The 15,885-nt window shown below is 35.2% G+C and overlaps 1 protein-coding gene across 2 annotated transcripts; it reads left to right on the plus strand.

Annotated features, from left to right (window-relative positions):
• The first annotated feature begins 1,907 nt into the window (after window positions 1-1,907).
• On the plus strand, window positions 1,908-15,529 carry LOC126967008 (ubiquitin-like modifier-activating enzyme ATG7). Of its 2 annotated transcripts, XM_050811307.1 has the most exons (11): window positions 1,908-2,285; window positions 2,369-2,564; window positions 4,640-5,071; window positions 6,294-6,400; window positions 8,127-8,271; window positions 9,702-9,860; window positions 10,518-10,706; window positions 11,861-12,016; window positions 12,528-12,643; window positions 13,721-13,997; window positions 14,825-15,529. In XM_050811307.1, exons 1-11 carry the CDS (start codon window positions 2,089-2,091, stop codon window positions 14,855-14,857), a joined length of 2,007 nt encoding a protein of 668 aa, XP_050667264.1. In that variant the 5' UTR covers window positions 1,908-2,088; the 3' UTR covers window positions 14,858-15,529. The 2 variants fall into 2 exon arrangements, with proteins under 2 accessions (XP_050667264.1, XP_050667265.1); XM_050811308.1 differs by lacking the exons at window positions 1,908-2,285; window positions 2,369-2,564 and adding an exon at window positions 3,153-3,271.
• The last annotated feature ends 356 nt before the right edge of the window (window positions 15,530-15,885 follow it).

Here is a 15,885-nt window from a genome sequence, read left to right on the forward strand (position 1 = left end):
ACACTTTTTGAATGATTAAAACGCGTGTAGGTAATTATTATTATTTTAGTTTAGCTTAATCATAATGACAACTATGACAAATAGTGTCTCGGCTTATTTCAACCGTGATCTGGAAAGATCTCGAAACGTTGGGTTAACTAAAATAATAATAAATTGTACATTTTACGCAAAATCTAATGTAAAAACACAGTTACAATTGCACGCGTTTTAATCCTTTAAAAAGTGTTTTATATAAAAAATTGAATTTGCAAGTAGTCGAGAAATTCTAAGGCAGCACCTTAGATAATATACAATATGTCTAGACTGAGCTTCGTTATTAAATCGCTGCGTCACAGATAGCTCAATTTCCATAGACATGTTGGCGTGCCCATGTGGCACATGCCACAAATTACACCATAATAAGCTTCGACTGGCATATCTATACATTTCTCCATTTGTTTAAAATATGATTGCTCAATAAGCAGAAATGTAAACATTTTTTCAGTAAGCTGCGTATGTTGAATTTAGAACCCGATTTTGACAGTGACATCATTGGCGTAGCAGTTAAAAAATACATTTTTTTGAACTGCTACTCCAAACTTTTAAAATACGCTTAAAAGTGATAACACTCACTTCTGGGATTAATTACATAAATTAAATTTGTAAACAAAATAATTGAACGATCCGCGACTCGAACCCGCGATCATTCGCGTTCCGTGCGAGCGCTCTTTCCACTGAGCCAACCGTTAGAGTGACGTATCTTTGATAAATATTGTCTCTTGGTCAACTCTCAGGATGTGGCTTCATCTATAGGATATATATTGTTTTCAAATTTAATTTATGTGAGTAGCAGTTAGGTAAAAAGGGGGTTGCTACAAGTTTTACGTTTGTCAGTCTGTCCCTATTTGCTGATCAAGATCTGTTCAGTCAGAGGCTTTTTAAGTTTATTAATTTGTTTTTAAGTTTTTAATTTGAAATCACACTCGTAATATAATAAAGACGAAAGTTTGTATGTTTATTTATAGCTTTGTGTGTATATTTGTTACTCCTTAAAGCTAAACGGATCTAATAAGTTAAGGGAACCTATAATGAGAGAAACAAACACTCAAATAATAAATTATTTTATTTTATTATGATTCAGCATTAAAAAATACATACAACATCAAATTTTCACCCGTCTACGATCAACGCCTATTTTTATATCGCGATTTTTATTCTATTCCATCCACAGATTCGCAATAGAGTTGCAATATGGCAATCGATTATATTATTAATGATTATTTTAGTGTGATATATTTGAGAGAATCGGTCGACATCTATTTTTATACACCAAAAATTTTAGTTATTGAATTTTTTTATTGCTTCATATGACAATACAACGTTTGCTGGGGCAGCTAGTAATATTATGTATAAATCCAGCGCAATCGTTAGTGTAAAAGTGTTCTGTGAGCCAGTGTCCTTATGTTTGTTTTCAGTGAACTCCTAAACTAATGAACGGATTTTAATGGGGATTACTTTATGGAGTGCTGTTTAATCTGACTTGAGTATCTCTCAAGTATAGTTTTTATCTCGATTTGAAACCAATAATTATTTTTATTTCCAATATTTGTTATGTATTGAGCATGGATATTTTATTTTCTATGAGAGAATTTATTATTGACGCACGATTTGACAGTTCTGCTGTGAAACAATTTCTTATAACAACAGGGAGCGTATTTTACGAAATAATAATGTTAAGAAATATTATTGACAAATTCTTAAAAAACAGTATTTTATTTACGTCAACAATTATGTCTGTCGAGTCAGTTAGTGCTATATAATATATATTCTTTGGTTACACCCTATGGCCCCCAAAAACAAAAAAAAAACTCACCTGGCGAGTGTCAGTCCAACTTTTAAGTTTGAAGTTCCAAAAGTCAAAACAATATACAAGTTGCAACAGCTGATATGTGATTTAGAGTAAAAGTGTTTTGTGAATACTACACAGGTTTAATGTGGTTTTGGTCCAACGTTAACAATTGTAGTTCTAGTTTGTACTTATTCAATTTGATATTCTTTGTTATATTATTTAAATAGGATAAATTAAAATTATTCTACTGTTTCGATAGAATGTCTGAAAAGAATGAGAAGATTATACAATATGTACCATTCCATTCCTTTGTTAATCCTTCATTTTGGCATGCTTTAACTGAAATTAAGTTAAATGTTGATAAATTAAATGAGAATACGAAGCAAATCTTTGGGCGCTATACTTATCGTAATGATATCGGACCTGTTTTTGAAATTGATGGTACATCATTTAACAAGTAAGAGAACCCTTTACAAAATGTAGAATTTTGTTTGCCTACTTCAAAATTATCTCACTGTGTATATACATTATATGTTGCAGAACGCCAGATTATAAACACACATACTTGAATGTGACTGGAACAATTATGAATAAGAATACAGTAGAAGATTTCAAAAGTTTAGATAAGGCTGCATTGCTTAACAGTGTTGGTGAAATTATCGCAACAGGTCTGATAAATAAGTCTTGGATTGAGAGCCCTATCAACCTTTTAAATTTTTTCATTCTTTCTTTTGCTGTAAGTATATATTGTATAAGTTACATGAACTTTAATTATTTACAGTTAAACCCATATTATACCTAATATTTAATCCATGTTAAGTAGGTATGTTAGTGGTATGAATTCACTGAAATATTTAAGAAAAAGTCTTAGATAACTTTTTACGGTTTGGTAAAAGTGTCCTATCTCAGAGATCTAGAATAATAATAGAAATAGGTAGGTATAGGGCCACAATTTTCAATTAGAGTTGGGCTAAGTATGGCAGCTATTATTTATTCCTTCTGACTTTAATATTACTAAAAATAGATAAACTTTATTGTTTTCTTTTACAAAATATTCAACTTACTCTAGAGCAAAACATAACCCTGGTATCAATGAAGTAATGAAGGCTTAACTCCAATACCATGTGTTTTTGGAGCCATTGCTCTCTCAAATAACAAATGTAATTATCCACTATTTTAGCATTATAGAGATTTTCCAATCAGGGCACAAAATATGTGAAATTTTAGATGTTATAGGAAGACTGTTCCTTAAACTATCTTTTTACAATAGGTGTCACAAAGAGCCCTTTATGGAGGGGGTTCATGGAGGCAGAAGAAATGCCACAGCATATAAGTAGGAGACTAAGCAATCTCAGGATCCATTGTCAAACTGTTTCTTCCTGTCCCGGGCTGGTTGGAGTAAGATTAAATGGCACTCAGCCCAACTCTATGCCCAGTTAAGAGGTTAGGTGTGTGTAAAAAGCCCAGTAAAACTTACTTATTACTAAAGTTGTTTGAACTCAAACTGAACTGCTATGCTGCATGCTAACAGCACATAAAAACCCACAGCCAAAATTTTTTTTTTGTGGTTTACCTCAGTGCACCTTTTTGACTTCATTACTGTTGAATCTTCTTATCAATAATATCACAATTGGTTTTCACATTAAAAATTTTTACTGTATGACATTGATCATTATCATATGTTACAACAGGATATATGTAAGTTGGACAAATACTGTGGCATGAACAAACTAGAATTTTTTGCAATGCTATACTATAACTTTTGCTCATAAAGTTATTAACAATTTTAAGTAGGTACTACTAACACTTTTATGAGTCTTTATAACTTTTCTGAATAAATGTTATTATTTTATTTATGTAAAACAAAATTTTTGAATGATGTGGAACTTGAACCCGCGATATCTCACGTTCCTTGCGAGTGCTCTTCCACTGAACCAACCGTTCGAGTTTGTGGCTTTTTGATTTTCACCTGATTCTCTTGCAACACCAGAGGAATCACAGGACGTTTCCGGCCTTTAAGACAGCTGTACGCGCTTTTTTTTTAAAGTATCCATATCATATCGTCCTCAACAAGGAAGCTCATTCCGCAGTTTGGCACATACAATGTGGAAGAAATTTCCCTCGAAAACCTCACTGTTTTTTTTAATGAAAACAAGGGACAATACGAGCAGGACGTTCAGTTGATGGTAATTGATACACCCTGCCCAGTACTGTGGAATCAGGTGAAACAGCACTTCAAAACACCCCATAAATGTTGTAGAAAATTATAATACTTAAATACAAAAAAAAATAAAGCCACAGTAGGAAGAATAGAATACAATAGAAGTTTTCCGAATTATAAAAGTACTTTTCCTGTGAATGAAGTCTCAGAATGCTCTACAGGCATAAAAAGGCATAAAAGGCATTTATTTTCTCAAAATTGATTCCTTTAGAATTCTTTTTGATGTCATTTCTTATACTACTAGATACTACTACCGCTTCGGAAACAAATGGCGCTCTGAGAGAGAAGAAGCGGCGCAAGAAACTCTCCCAGCATTCTTTTTTTTTGCGCTCTTTTCAATAAAAATATACAATATTGTACAGTTGCTATAAAATAATCACAATCTAGTCCCAGGCTGTCCGATCATTTAGATATTCAGCAGTGGAGTAATAGGATTTACGACAGAGCCATTTTTTTATAAAACATTTAAATTTATTTATAGACAATGCCTGAACAGTGGCTGGGACTTTATTGTAGAAGTGTATACATACCTTGATGTACCTAATTGTGTATCAATTGCTTACAAATGTTATTTATATGTTTTTTTACAGGACCTGAAAAAATTTCACTACTATTACTGGTTTGCATTTCCTACTCCAAATGAACCAACTGTTTATTTAAAACAAAGAAGCGATCTTACTGCCTCCTTTACACAAAATCAACTAGAAATCATTGCACACCAGCACAAAGAATTACATGAAACTCAAAAGTGCTTTTTTATGATAAAGAAACAAGAAGAGCATGTTAAAGTGCTCAAGATTGCTGATATTGAATATGTATTAAATGATCTCGATGATGTTTATTTTGCATTTGCCGATCCTAGTAATACAGAGAATCCTGGATGGCCATTGAGGATATTTATTGCTGCTTTGTTGGAGAATTACGAACAGTTATGCCAGAGTGATATAAGAGTGGTTGGTGTTAGATGTGATAGAAATGGATCTATTACCAACAGTATACTTTATGTAATACAGACTACCCAGGTAATTGATTTGCTTTATTTTTTACCACAGCCAATACTCCATTGCAATAATATCTGCTGTGTAATAGAACCCTTGCCTCACACCACAATGCCCCTGGTTCGATCCTTGCCTGCCTAACCACAGGTGTACCTATGCAATGCTCTGTATGTGGGTGGATTTTTGCGTTATAGAACATTATAATGTGGCCAGCTTGAAGTATTATAACACTCTATTGAGGCCTTAATTAATGGCGCTTCTTCGAAGCTAATTTAACTTTGCCTTCTAGATGTCTGCAGAATTGGCAATCAATGGTGATGGCATTGAAATGCATGTTGGAGTCATCCAACTTATCATTCACATGCACAAGAAATATTGTGGACGACTTTACGGAATAACAGTGTTCACAAATTTAAAAACACCACTATTTGTCGTATTCCAGCACTTCGAAACAATTCCCTTAATGTGTCGCCTAGTATTGGAGTATAGGGTCTCGAAATCTCAAATAATTGCCAATTCTTTGGTCAACGGCAACGCCAAATTGGCTTCGAAGAACCTGTGTTTCATAAATAGTGTACAACAATATTTTAAGCCGGCCCATATTCTAGCGCTTTGCAAAGTGCAGATCCAGCCTCATAATATGAAATATTGCTGTCATCCCTGGTTTGGCGCAACCCTATATCAGCTTGAACCATTTCATTGTGTATAACACAGAACTGAACGAATTGTCGGGCCTCCGTTCTATAGAGACGTCGCGGTCGCTTCATTGTGTGTTTTCTATGGCATTTACAACTTATTGTGTTCCTCCGAGCTGTTTTACATAATTTCTATCACCGAATTCAACCTTCGACACAAATCAGGATATCATCAACACCATCTGGATTCTCGCGTTTCTTTACAATGCGGATTTCCAGGAACTTTCTCCAACATACAACCAAGTTGTGGGATGGGCTTTTTTGTGAGGGGTTTCGAGGACGATTCGACATTGGTACTTTCAAAAAAAAGCGTGTACACCTTCCTACAAGACCGCCGACGCTCCTGTGATTCCTCTGGTGTTGTAAGTGAATGTTGGCGGCGGTGATCACTTAACATACCTGTACATCCGTTAATCCTCATCTTCCATAAAATAAAACGCCAGCAACACATCCAAAAATTCTGGTATTGCAGATGCTGATAATATAATCTTAACTGGAATACCTAGCCTAAATATATATTTACAATCATTAATTGATGAAAACATTTACAGAAACCTCAAGCAGTTCGAAAATCAGCATGGGTTGGGTGGGAAAGAAACAGTAAAGGTAATTTTGGACCGAAGCTTGCCAATATGTCAGCATCAATGGACCCAGTTCGGTGAGGTCTTAACCGTTTTATGTAATACAAGTAAGACAAACAAGACAACCCGACACTGTTCTTGCTGTGTATGGTAGGATATACTGAGTTGAGCGTCCGTAGGGATTTTTTTCTAGCAGCGTTTGTGGTGAAGTTGTAGCGCGGGAAGGAGCACAATCCGGGAGTTCTGTGCTGCTTGAGTCTCCGTGTGCCGGTCCGGTACGTGTGGAGGCGCCTCCATCCGCCACTATTATCCATTCCGATGGCGAGAACAAATGTGTCGGCAAAGTCGCCTTTAACTAGAGCCCTTCGCCATATAAATGAACTCCACAACAAAGTGGACATTTTTAGGTGTACGTGGAGTGAACTCGCAAGGGTATTGTTATTTGTAGTATGTTATGATAAATAGTTGTATGTTCAAGTTTTTTGTATTTTCTGGTGTGATGTATTTTTGTGTAATGTTTGGTTTATTAATTTTTGCTATTGTATGATTAGTTTTAGATTGATTTGTTTGTTGTTTGTATAAATGTTATTCTTGTGTTTGTAACTGTCGCATTAGGTAATACCTGTAATGATAGTTGCCGTGTGTGGTAAATAAATAAAAGCTCAGTGGTACCTTAGTTAGCCATCCGATTGATCAATGTGAAGAAAAGCGCTTCGGAAACCCTCTACTGGTACCTACATGCTGTAGAAGACACACAAGGTGTGTATAGACTATTGATAGTCAGCTGTTGTCTATCCGATCTCTGAAAAAGGCAATCGCAATCGCAGCTTCGTGGCGCAGCGTTCAGGTCGTTATGGACGGTTTGCTGGTCATACCCTAAGCCCGTGAACGCCGGTTTAAACCAAAAACTGTGTGGTATCTCCCACTCTTATAATTTTTTTATGTTGGACGCCTCCAAATTTCATTACTATTCAAATACAGTAACGGAGATTTCATATACACTGACCATGCAGTTCTCTGTTGGCAAACTGTAGACTCAATGCCGGAAGAATCTTGTATCTTCTATCAAGTCCTCTCTTAAGAAGACCGCAAAATAGGAGAAATAAACCTTTTTGAATTTGACCCCTCAGAAGACTCATATTTACGCGTTAACCACTAAAATCGTGACTCACTCTTTGCCAACATTCCCCTTAAACCCTGGTCATCCGGTAAAAGAAGAAAATTGGCTTGGAATAAATATGGGTTATTAATATCAAATATCAATCAAGCCGGCCCAAATTCTATCTAGCGCTCTAAAATGTGAGGTCCAGACCACATATGGAGTATTGCTCTCATCTCGAATTGTCGCTGGTCCAGCTAAGTGCATGGGTCGACCACTTGACGTTGCGTAGAGACGTCACTTTATTGTGTGTCGTCCACCGCATATATCATGGTGAGTGTTCCCAAGACCTGATCAACCTGATTCCTGTCGTCGAAGTACACCTTTCACACACACCACATACTTTATTATCATCCTCAACATCTGGATGTGTGGCATTCCTTCATCATGTGGTTTTGAAGGTTTCTTTCTGCTAAATATACGTCCAAACTGATATGAGAGAATATCAGAATCCGTGGGGTTTCCAGGTGATACGACGTTGTGTATGTAATGTTTTATCGGGAGACGTAATTTAAAGTTAGTAAGTAAGTGAGTTTACAAACACCTATGGTGTCTCATAAGACATAAGCAGGGACATTATTAATTTTTAGACACAAAAATGAGACGAATAACTTGTGTCTAAAACCATACTCATTACACCTCAGGTTAGCTGATGCATCATCAGATCTAAACATAAGACTAATGAAGTGGAGATTAGTGCCAGACTTGAATGTGGATGTAATGAAAGACACTAAATGCTTACTGATGGGTGCCGGGACTCTCGGATGTCATGTGGCGAGAAATTTACTTGTATGTACTGACTGTATTTTAAATTAAAAAATAGTTTAAAGTAAATTTCAAATATTTTTATTCAAAATAGGATTTAAATTTAATAAGCACTTTAATGTTAAATCCATTAGAAAATTTATGCCTCAGACCTGAGTAGAAAGAGCGCAAGAAACTCAGGGGATTTCTTCTTTTTTTTCTGTATAAAATATCAAACCTATAAAATTTATTGTTTAATATCCTGCGGGCCTACCACGAACTCTTATTGCGATTCAATTGACAGCCTAAAATGAACTGCTTTGCTATTTCGTACCACGACGTGATTAGAGCTATCTAATTTAGGTTGACGTCAAATCAACCGATTAAATCCCAATGATGTCAATTAAATCACAAACTGATTTAGTTCGTTCATTCATTCGTATCATGAGGTAATATTTCAAACTAAACTGGATAGCTTTTGTGTCAAAGTGAGCGATTCGAAAAAAGTTGCTACATCCTTAGGGGAAAGTGAATCATGTTGTTAATAACTTTTAAAATATAGTGAAAACATGCAGAAAAAGAAAATTTTATTGATGAAAGATGAGATGAGATTACTTTTTTGGACCTTTTTGTAAAACAAAATACTGAAAATGAAAATACTAAAGACGAGGCAGTAAGGGCCCGGGCTATAGCCTGTTTGCAAGAACGAATTTAAAAAAATGTACTCTGTGCTCCTGTCAAATCAAATATAAATGGAGGTGCGTTCATAACTCGTTATTTTTACGAAAACACTTATTACTATTATTTAATAGGTACGGGGCTAAATGGCTTATAATTTTACGCTATAAAGCGCATTTTTAAAATGTATTTTTAGTATTTTCTATGCAAAAAAACCACTAAAATCATATCATTTTAGGTTTCGAAACGCAACGCATATGGTTCGAGTAAGAGAGACAAACTTATGCAACAACTGTAGAGCGTCATCTCTTTCTCACACCGCGGACCACAGACAAATTGATTTCGTTCATTCTTCATAAGCGATCCAAACGCCATACTGTAAAAGGCACTTCATGGTACGAATTTTAGCGATTCAGTTTAAGTACCTAAACTGTACTGCATCGGAATCGCACCGCTTATTAAAAGTTGATGGTAGGCCCTCTGCTCCCTCGCTCGATTTTCGGTGTGGTATCATTAAAAAATTCCTTAATTTTATAGTAAACTTAACCACACAAACGTTTTTTTACAATTTCTGTTAATTTCGTATCACTTTTATTTTGTACATTTTCTGGGATCGTTTTATTAAATATATAAATACCTATATCGCCCATCAAAATAATGAGTAACTTGACTTTACCGAGTAGTAGGCATTTCGCCCCCTAATATTCTGAAGTTCTATACACCGTAGAAAAAATGTTAAGTATTTACACTGGCACTCTCACAATATACAAAGCTAAATATTTTGTTGTATTTCCAAGGCTTGGGGTTTCCGGCACCTCACTTTTATTGATAACGGAAAGGTTTCATTTTCAAATCCCACACGACAAGTTCTGTTCAACTATGAGGACTGTCTTAATGGTGGTCAAATGAAAGCTAGCGCGGCAGCACAAAATTTGAGGAAGATATTACCGACTGTTGTAAGTAACAAACTATATTTTTTTTAATTTTGTCAATTTGAACGGGAATAATATTTTTGGTTTTGTTTTATGGTTTTATAAGAAGCCTTTAATGCATTATTTAAGTAATCTGTATACTGGGTTGTTGGTAATTTGACGTATTACCGTTAAGATAGGGGTTTTTTATGAAAATAAGGGACTAGACCAGCAGGACGTTCAGCTGATGGTAATTGATACGCCTTGCCCATTACCATGCAGTGCGGCTCAGGATTCTTGAAAAACCTCAAAAATTCTGAGCGGTACTACAACTGCGCTCGCAACCTTGAGACATAAGATATTGTTTCATTTGCCCAGTAATTTCACTAGCTACGGCTCCTTTCAGACCGAAACACAGTAATGCTTTACACATTATTGCTTCACGGCAGAAATAGGCGCCATTGTGTTACCCATTATCTAGCCGGCGTCCTGTGCAAAGGAGCCCCCTGTTAAAAATATAAAAGGTGGTAATTATGGAAGGTGCCTATTTGTAATTATTTTAACCCCCATATTATGCATTATGCAAAAGTGAACCACCAAATTTGAATTATCATGTTTTTAGCTGCCCAAAATTACGGGTATAACGATTGAACTTAAGGAATAATTTCTATATTTTGTTCAAATCAGTGAATAATTTTCCAGGAAGCAACAGGTTTGCCAATGCACATTCCAATGCCAGGACATCCTATTGGCGATTCGTTAAAAGATGAAACAATAAGGAATATAGAATTGATCGTAAAATCGATCGAAGAACACGATGTGATATTTTTATTACTAGATACCAGAGAAGCAAGATGGCTTCCTACTCTTTTGGCGGCACACTATGGCAAGGTTCGCTCATTTATTTATTTTGAGTCTATTTATCATACTTTGTATATTTCTTATTTGGTAACACCGGCTGCACATGATTTCGTCAGCGTAGATTTCTGATATTTGCGTCATTGAATCAACTGTTTAAACGAAATTAATGTATTATAAAAGTTGCAGCACCCAAAAAAAAAACGCGGGAAAAAAATACTTATTTTATAATATATCTAATATTGTGAAGCAACAATTTAGTTGTAGATATACATATTTATATATTTTTTCTTTAAATAAATCTCTACTTTTTAAGTTATAAATTGCACGAACAGTCCTCTAGAAAAAAAACGTATTGTTACGTGTCAGGTCCATCAGAAAATATTTCGATTTATTTCATGTGTCAGCTATTAGTAAAAAGTTTCTTACTAGGTATCACTTACTGGTTACACATTAATACAGATTATCGACAACTCACGATTTATCGCTTGTTATAATAGCATTGAATGTTTAACATGACAAGATATGATCAGTCATTGAATGAATAAATGAATCAAGTGCGCCTCTATATATATCCGTAAGTATTATTCTCGAGTGATATCGACCAATGTCATAAATAATCAACAAGAAAGGATAAAATTGTAAACAAATTGTTTATGTAACAGCAATTTGTGTCATACCCTTATATTATTTATTAACCTTAATGTGTGAGATAATATCTAGGCGAGATTCCACATAAATATAAACAATTACTAATAATAGGTATCAGTGATACCTATTGAATTATAGTGGCTGTCGCGAAAATGTCGACGTGACCCCAAGGTCACGATTAACAGTATTAATATGGGAATCTTGTGTTATATTGATTACCAAGAGCAGAAAGCTAGCGATTCCTAAGAGGGTGTAATTTTATAGGTACGAGACGAAGTTGATGGACTTTATGCACCCGAGTAGCGGAATCTAATTATTATAGTAATTTTAGTATATAAATTAAAAATATAGCTGTTTATTACTAACAAGAATCTGGGTGCACGTTACAGATCGAATTAAATACAATATCAATGAAAATTTAATAAAAATCAAACTAAAATTTATCGAACTTTCGGCCCAGTTGTCACATCAATACGAAGGCGATTTCCAAGAAGGTGTAGAGAAGTATAGAAGTAATTGTTTGTTCGTTGTTCCAGATAGTTATAAATGCTGCTCTAGGGTTCGACAGCTACTTGGTGATGCGGCACGGCGTGGGTCTGGCGAGTACCGCGGGGACACACATCAACAGTACCCACGTACCCGGCAGTCAGCTGGGATGCTACTTCTGTAATGACGTCACTGTCCCGGGAAATGTAACTATGCCTTTTATACCTACTACGTACCGAAGTTTGTATGTATGGCGTTTCTCCATAGTCTACAAGAATGAAAGTCGATACAACAAAGGTACTGTAATAAGAGCCCGGATTACACACGGATACTTCAATCATAGAACCGACCGTTCTCACTTCACTTTTTGATCTCTCTCCTTTACGATTATTTCTTTTCGCATCATCTAAATTTTAAATAATTTTTTTTCCACCTTTATGGCCCACGGTAAAACAATGAGATCTTCTATACGAATAAGATCTTGTTTCAGTACCTTCAAAAAAAGCTCGCTCTCCCACCAGAAAGACCGACAACTGGTGTTCCAAGAGAGCGGAGCCAAGATTTGAGCGCTTTGATATTTTCCTCTACTGTCACTAGGTGGCTCTTTTGATGCCAAATTGTAGTTAACTTTCACGCGATCGAATAGGGAAAAAATCTCACACTTGGCATTCAGGTGACCCTCACGTGTCCACCTCCATAAAAGATGATTGGTTGCAGTCGCTGAGGGACCGTACGCTAGACCAACAGTGCACGGTGACGCGGCCGGGTGTGGCCGCCATAGCGGGCGCGCTCGCCGTTGAGATACTCGTCGGTCTTTTACAACACCCGCTCAGGTAATAATTATTTATGCAACTGTTGTGTAATAAGGGGTATTAACACACGAAAGTGAGTTTAATTTTATAGTATCACATGAGTGTTTTAATACCTAATTATCAACAGTTGCATACAAGACTTTATCTACACCCAGACTATGAATCCTCTATAAAAGATTCTGAAACAGTTAGCTTACTGCTAACATTATAAAAGCCAGTCCTAATAACCATAATATCATCCAAAGTATTGTTATAATGAAAACGGATGATGTAATGTTGTATTGAATTTCATTACAACACTCGTTTGGATGATGTAATGGTTATTAGGACATTGGTTGTTTTAATGTTGGCAATAAGCTAACTGTTTTAGAATCTTTAATAGAGTATTTTAAAGCATGGGTGTAGATAAAACATTATTTATGACATTTAGTAACTAACTTAACAAAACACCTCAATGCGTCAACCCGTGAACAGCTGCTGCTTGTGGTGCCAGGTCAACCTGTTATAGTTAATAAATCATTGTATTTCTTGGATGCAATTACTAATTGTGACAGTAATCACGACCATCATGTTCACAAAGCATCCTTACACAAGCAATGAATTTAAGCTCTAAAGGTTGATGCATCCAATTTACGATAATTTATATTTATACAGTTAATTCTTTAATACTTTTGATGAAATAAGTTATATTATTTAAACACGACTCGTATATTGGCAGCGTCTTCAAATTAATTTCTTATGTATATTACAGTCATTGTAAAATAATCTAATTGATTGAAAAGAGTGGCCGTTGAGTTTTTTGTATGTTTGCCCATTTTAGTCATACTACTTTGGACACGGATCAGAAAACCCTTTAACATGACTTATGTACCTATTACCTACGCTTATTAATGTAATATATTTTAGTAGGTAACAAATAGTAGATACCTGTTACTTAAAATAAATTGGTTATAAAGTATAGGTACATCTATAAACCATTGACAGTTTTCGCTACATATTTGATCGAAGACTGTCTCACACAGAAACCACTTTTTATTGTACGGGTAGCGCTAGTGGTAGTGATTAGAATCGTATGCGTTAAACAAAATGTAATTGCAGGATTGATGCGCCCGCTGCCTACAACCAATCAGATGACGACACACTAAATGGAGTGCTGGGCATTGTACCGCATACAATACGGGGTTTCCTTCATTCTTACCAGAACGTGACCCCGACCTGCACCAAGTTCCAGCAATGTATCGCGTGCTCCGACATTGTGATACAGAAGTACAGAGAGGAGGGCATTCAGTTCTTGTTCAAAGTGTTCAACAGTGGAACATACTTGGAGGAGATCACAGGATTGTCTGAACTGCAGCTTTCTGCCGAAATGAGTGAGGTGAGTTTTCTATCTAATAGACTCATGTGTCTAAAGGTTCGTACCCTTAAAAGAAAAAACATTTTGTGCTATTTTTCCTATTTGCAATCATGTCGTATAAAAAAAGCTGAAATAATGGAAGATGCCATTGCCGCATTTACTTCAGTTGCTTAAAATATTATTGGTCAATAAGCAGCAGTGTAAAAGATTTATTACATTGCCTTTAAGCACACTTTTGCCGTTACGCTATCAGACTGCGAATGACATTATGTCCTCATTCAAGTGTATACAACGATTGTCTAAATGCATAAATTAATAAACGTTTTTAATACATATATAAAAAATATTTGTGTATTAATCAATCAATACACACGAAATAAAGTGCAGATAAGTCGGTCACGTGATATCCACTAGTGGACAGCATTCGTTGTCCACTTGTCAACAACGAGTGGACGACGAATTACGAGGTGCGGGATGGGGTTGCTCCAATAAGCTACGACTTGTGGTACACATGTACGAGACATAATATAAAACGCCAGAGTCGTGTTTTTTCCTACACATAGGAAACTACTGTTGTCAGGGGCGTGGATTGGTTTTCTAGCAAGGTAGGCACTGTGGTATAGTGTAAGGTAAAATGTTATGAGTGGGTGTTCAATAGAAGCTTAATTTTATAGAAAATTTAACTAAATTAACTTTTAACAATAGTGCTATTCTTATTTAGGTAGGCACTGCCTAATTGCCTATATAAAATGCACGCCCCTGACTGTTATACAAAAATTTGCATCGAGAACTTTACTGAATTAATTGAATTGCCAAATATTACTATTAATAAACACCTATTGTTACAGATACTGACATTCTCTGATGAAGACCAAGAATAGTTTGCCACTTGAAAATAAATAAATGTAAATATTACTCTACTTTATACAGGCCGAGAAGTTGACGTCCCTATCACCCCTATTTATGTTCTACGATTTTGCGTAGTTTAGGAGATAATAATTTTTTTGAAACACTTTTAGTTAATTATATTGTTGATAATTATTAACTACAGTTGCAATAACCGCATAGGAAACTGTGAATAGTTTAGACAGTGCGGAACTAGTTTAGAATTGAGTCGTAAGTTTATAATAACTGCTCCAGCTAAATTCATGAAAATGTTCAAGGTATCAAAAATTGAAATAAAATGGGAAGCCTATGGCTTCTAACTATATATAAAAACTTCCCAGAACATTGGCCAATAAAATGAGCCAAACTCAAATTTTACCTTTGGACGTCAAATTCTCGGCCACCAAGTATATACTATCTAATATAATCTAGAATGACAGCTCCGTTTAACATGATAATTGAGGTTATTTCCTACGTTACAAAGACTTTAAATATATTTCTTCATTACTTCATTATAATTAAGCACTTTACCATTTATGCCAAATTTTTACTAGCTTTATATAATTATGAATGATAATAGTCTTATATTACAATGTAACGGAAACTCTTGAATCACTCCATTTAAATTTTACCTTTAAGCAATAAATGAATAAATTGTTTTATTCAAACAGATTTTCATTATGATATATTATAAATATTTTATAATAGCTTCTGCTCTCCAGTAAATATTTTATAACTGCACAGTCCCTCGATATCCGGAGCGTTGCAAGTGGACATAGCATTGTATATAATATTATAGGAAGGTTCGAGCAATGGATGAAACTAATAAAATATCCTGTTTATCCCTAGATATAAGACAACAGATATCTGTTGTCTTTCATCCATTGCTCGAACCTACCTATAATATTATATACATTGCTATGTCCACTTGCAACGCTCCGGATATTGAGGGACTGTGCAGTAATAATGTTAATAATACTGACACACTTTAACACAAATTATCTTGCAACAAACTAGGCATACC

Source organism: Leptidea sinapis, chromosome 12, assembly GCF_905404315.1.
Source record: "Leptidea sinapis chromosome 12, ilLepSina1.1, whole genome shotgun sequence".
NCBI lineage: Eukaryota > Metazoa > Arthropoda > Insecta > Lepidoptera > Pieridae > Leptidea > Leptidea sinapis.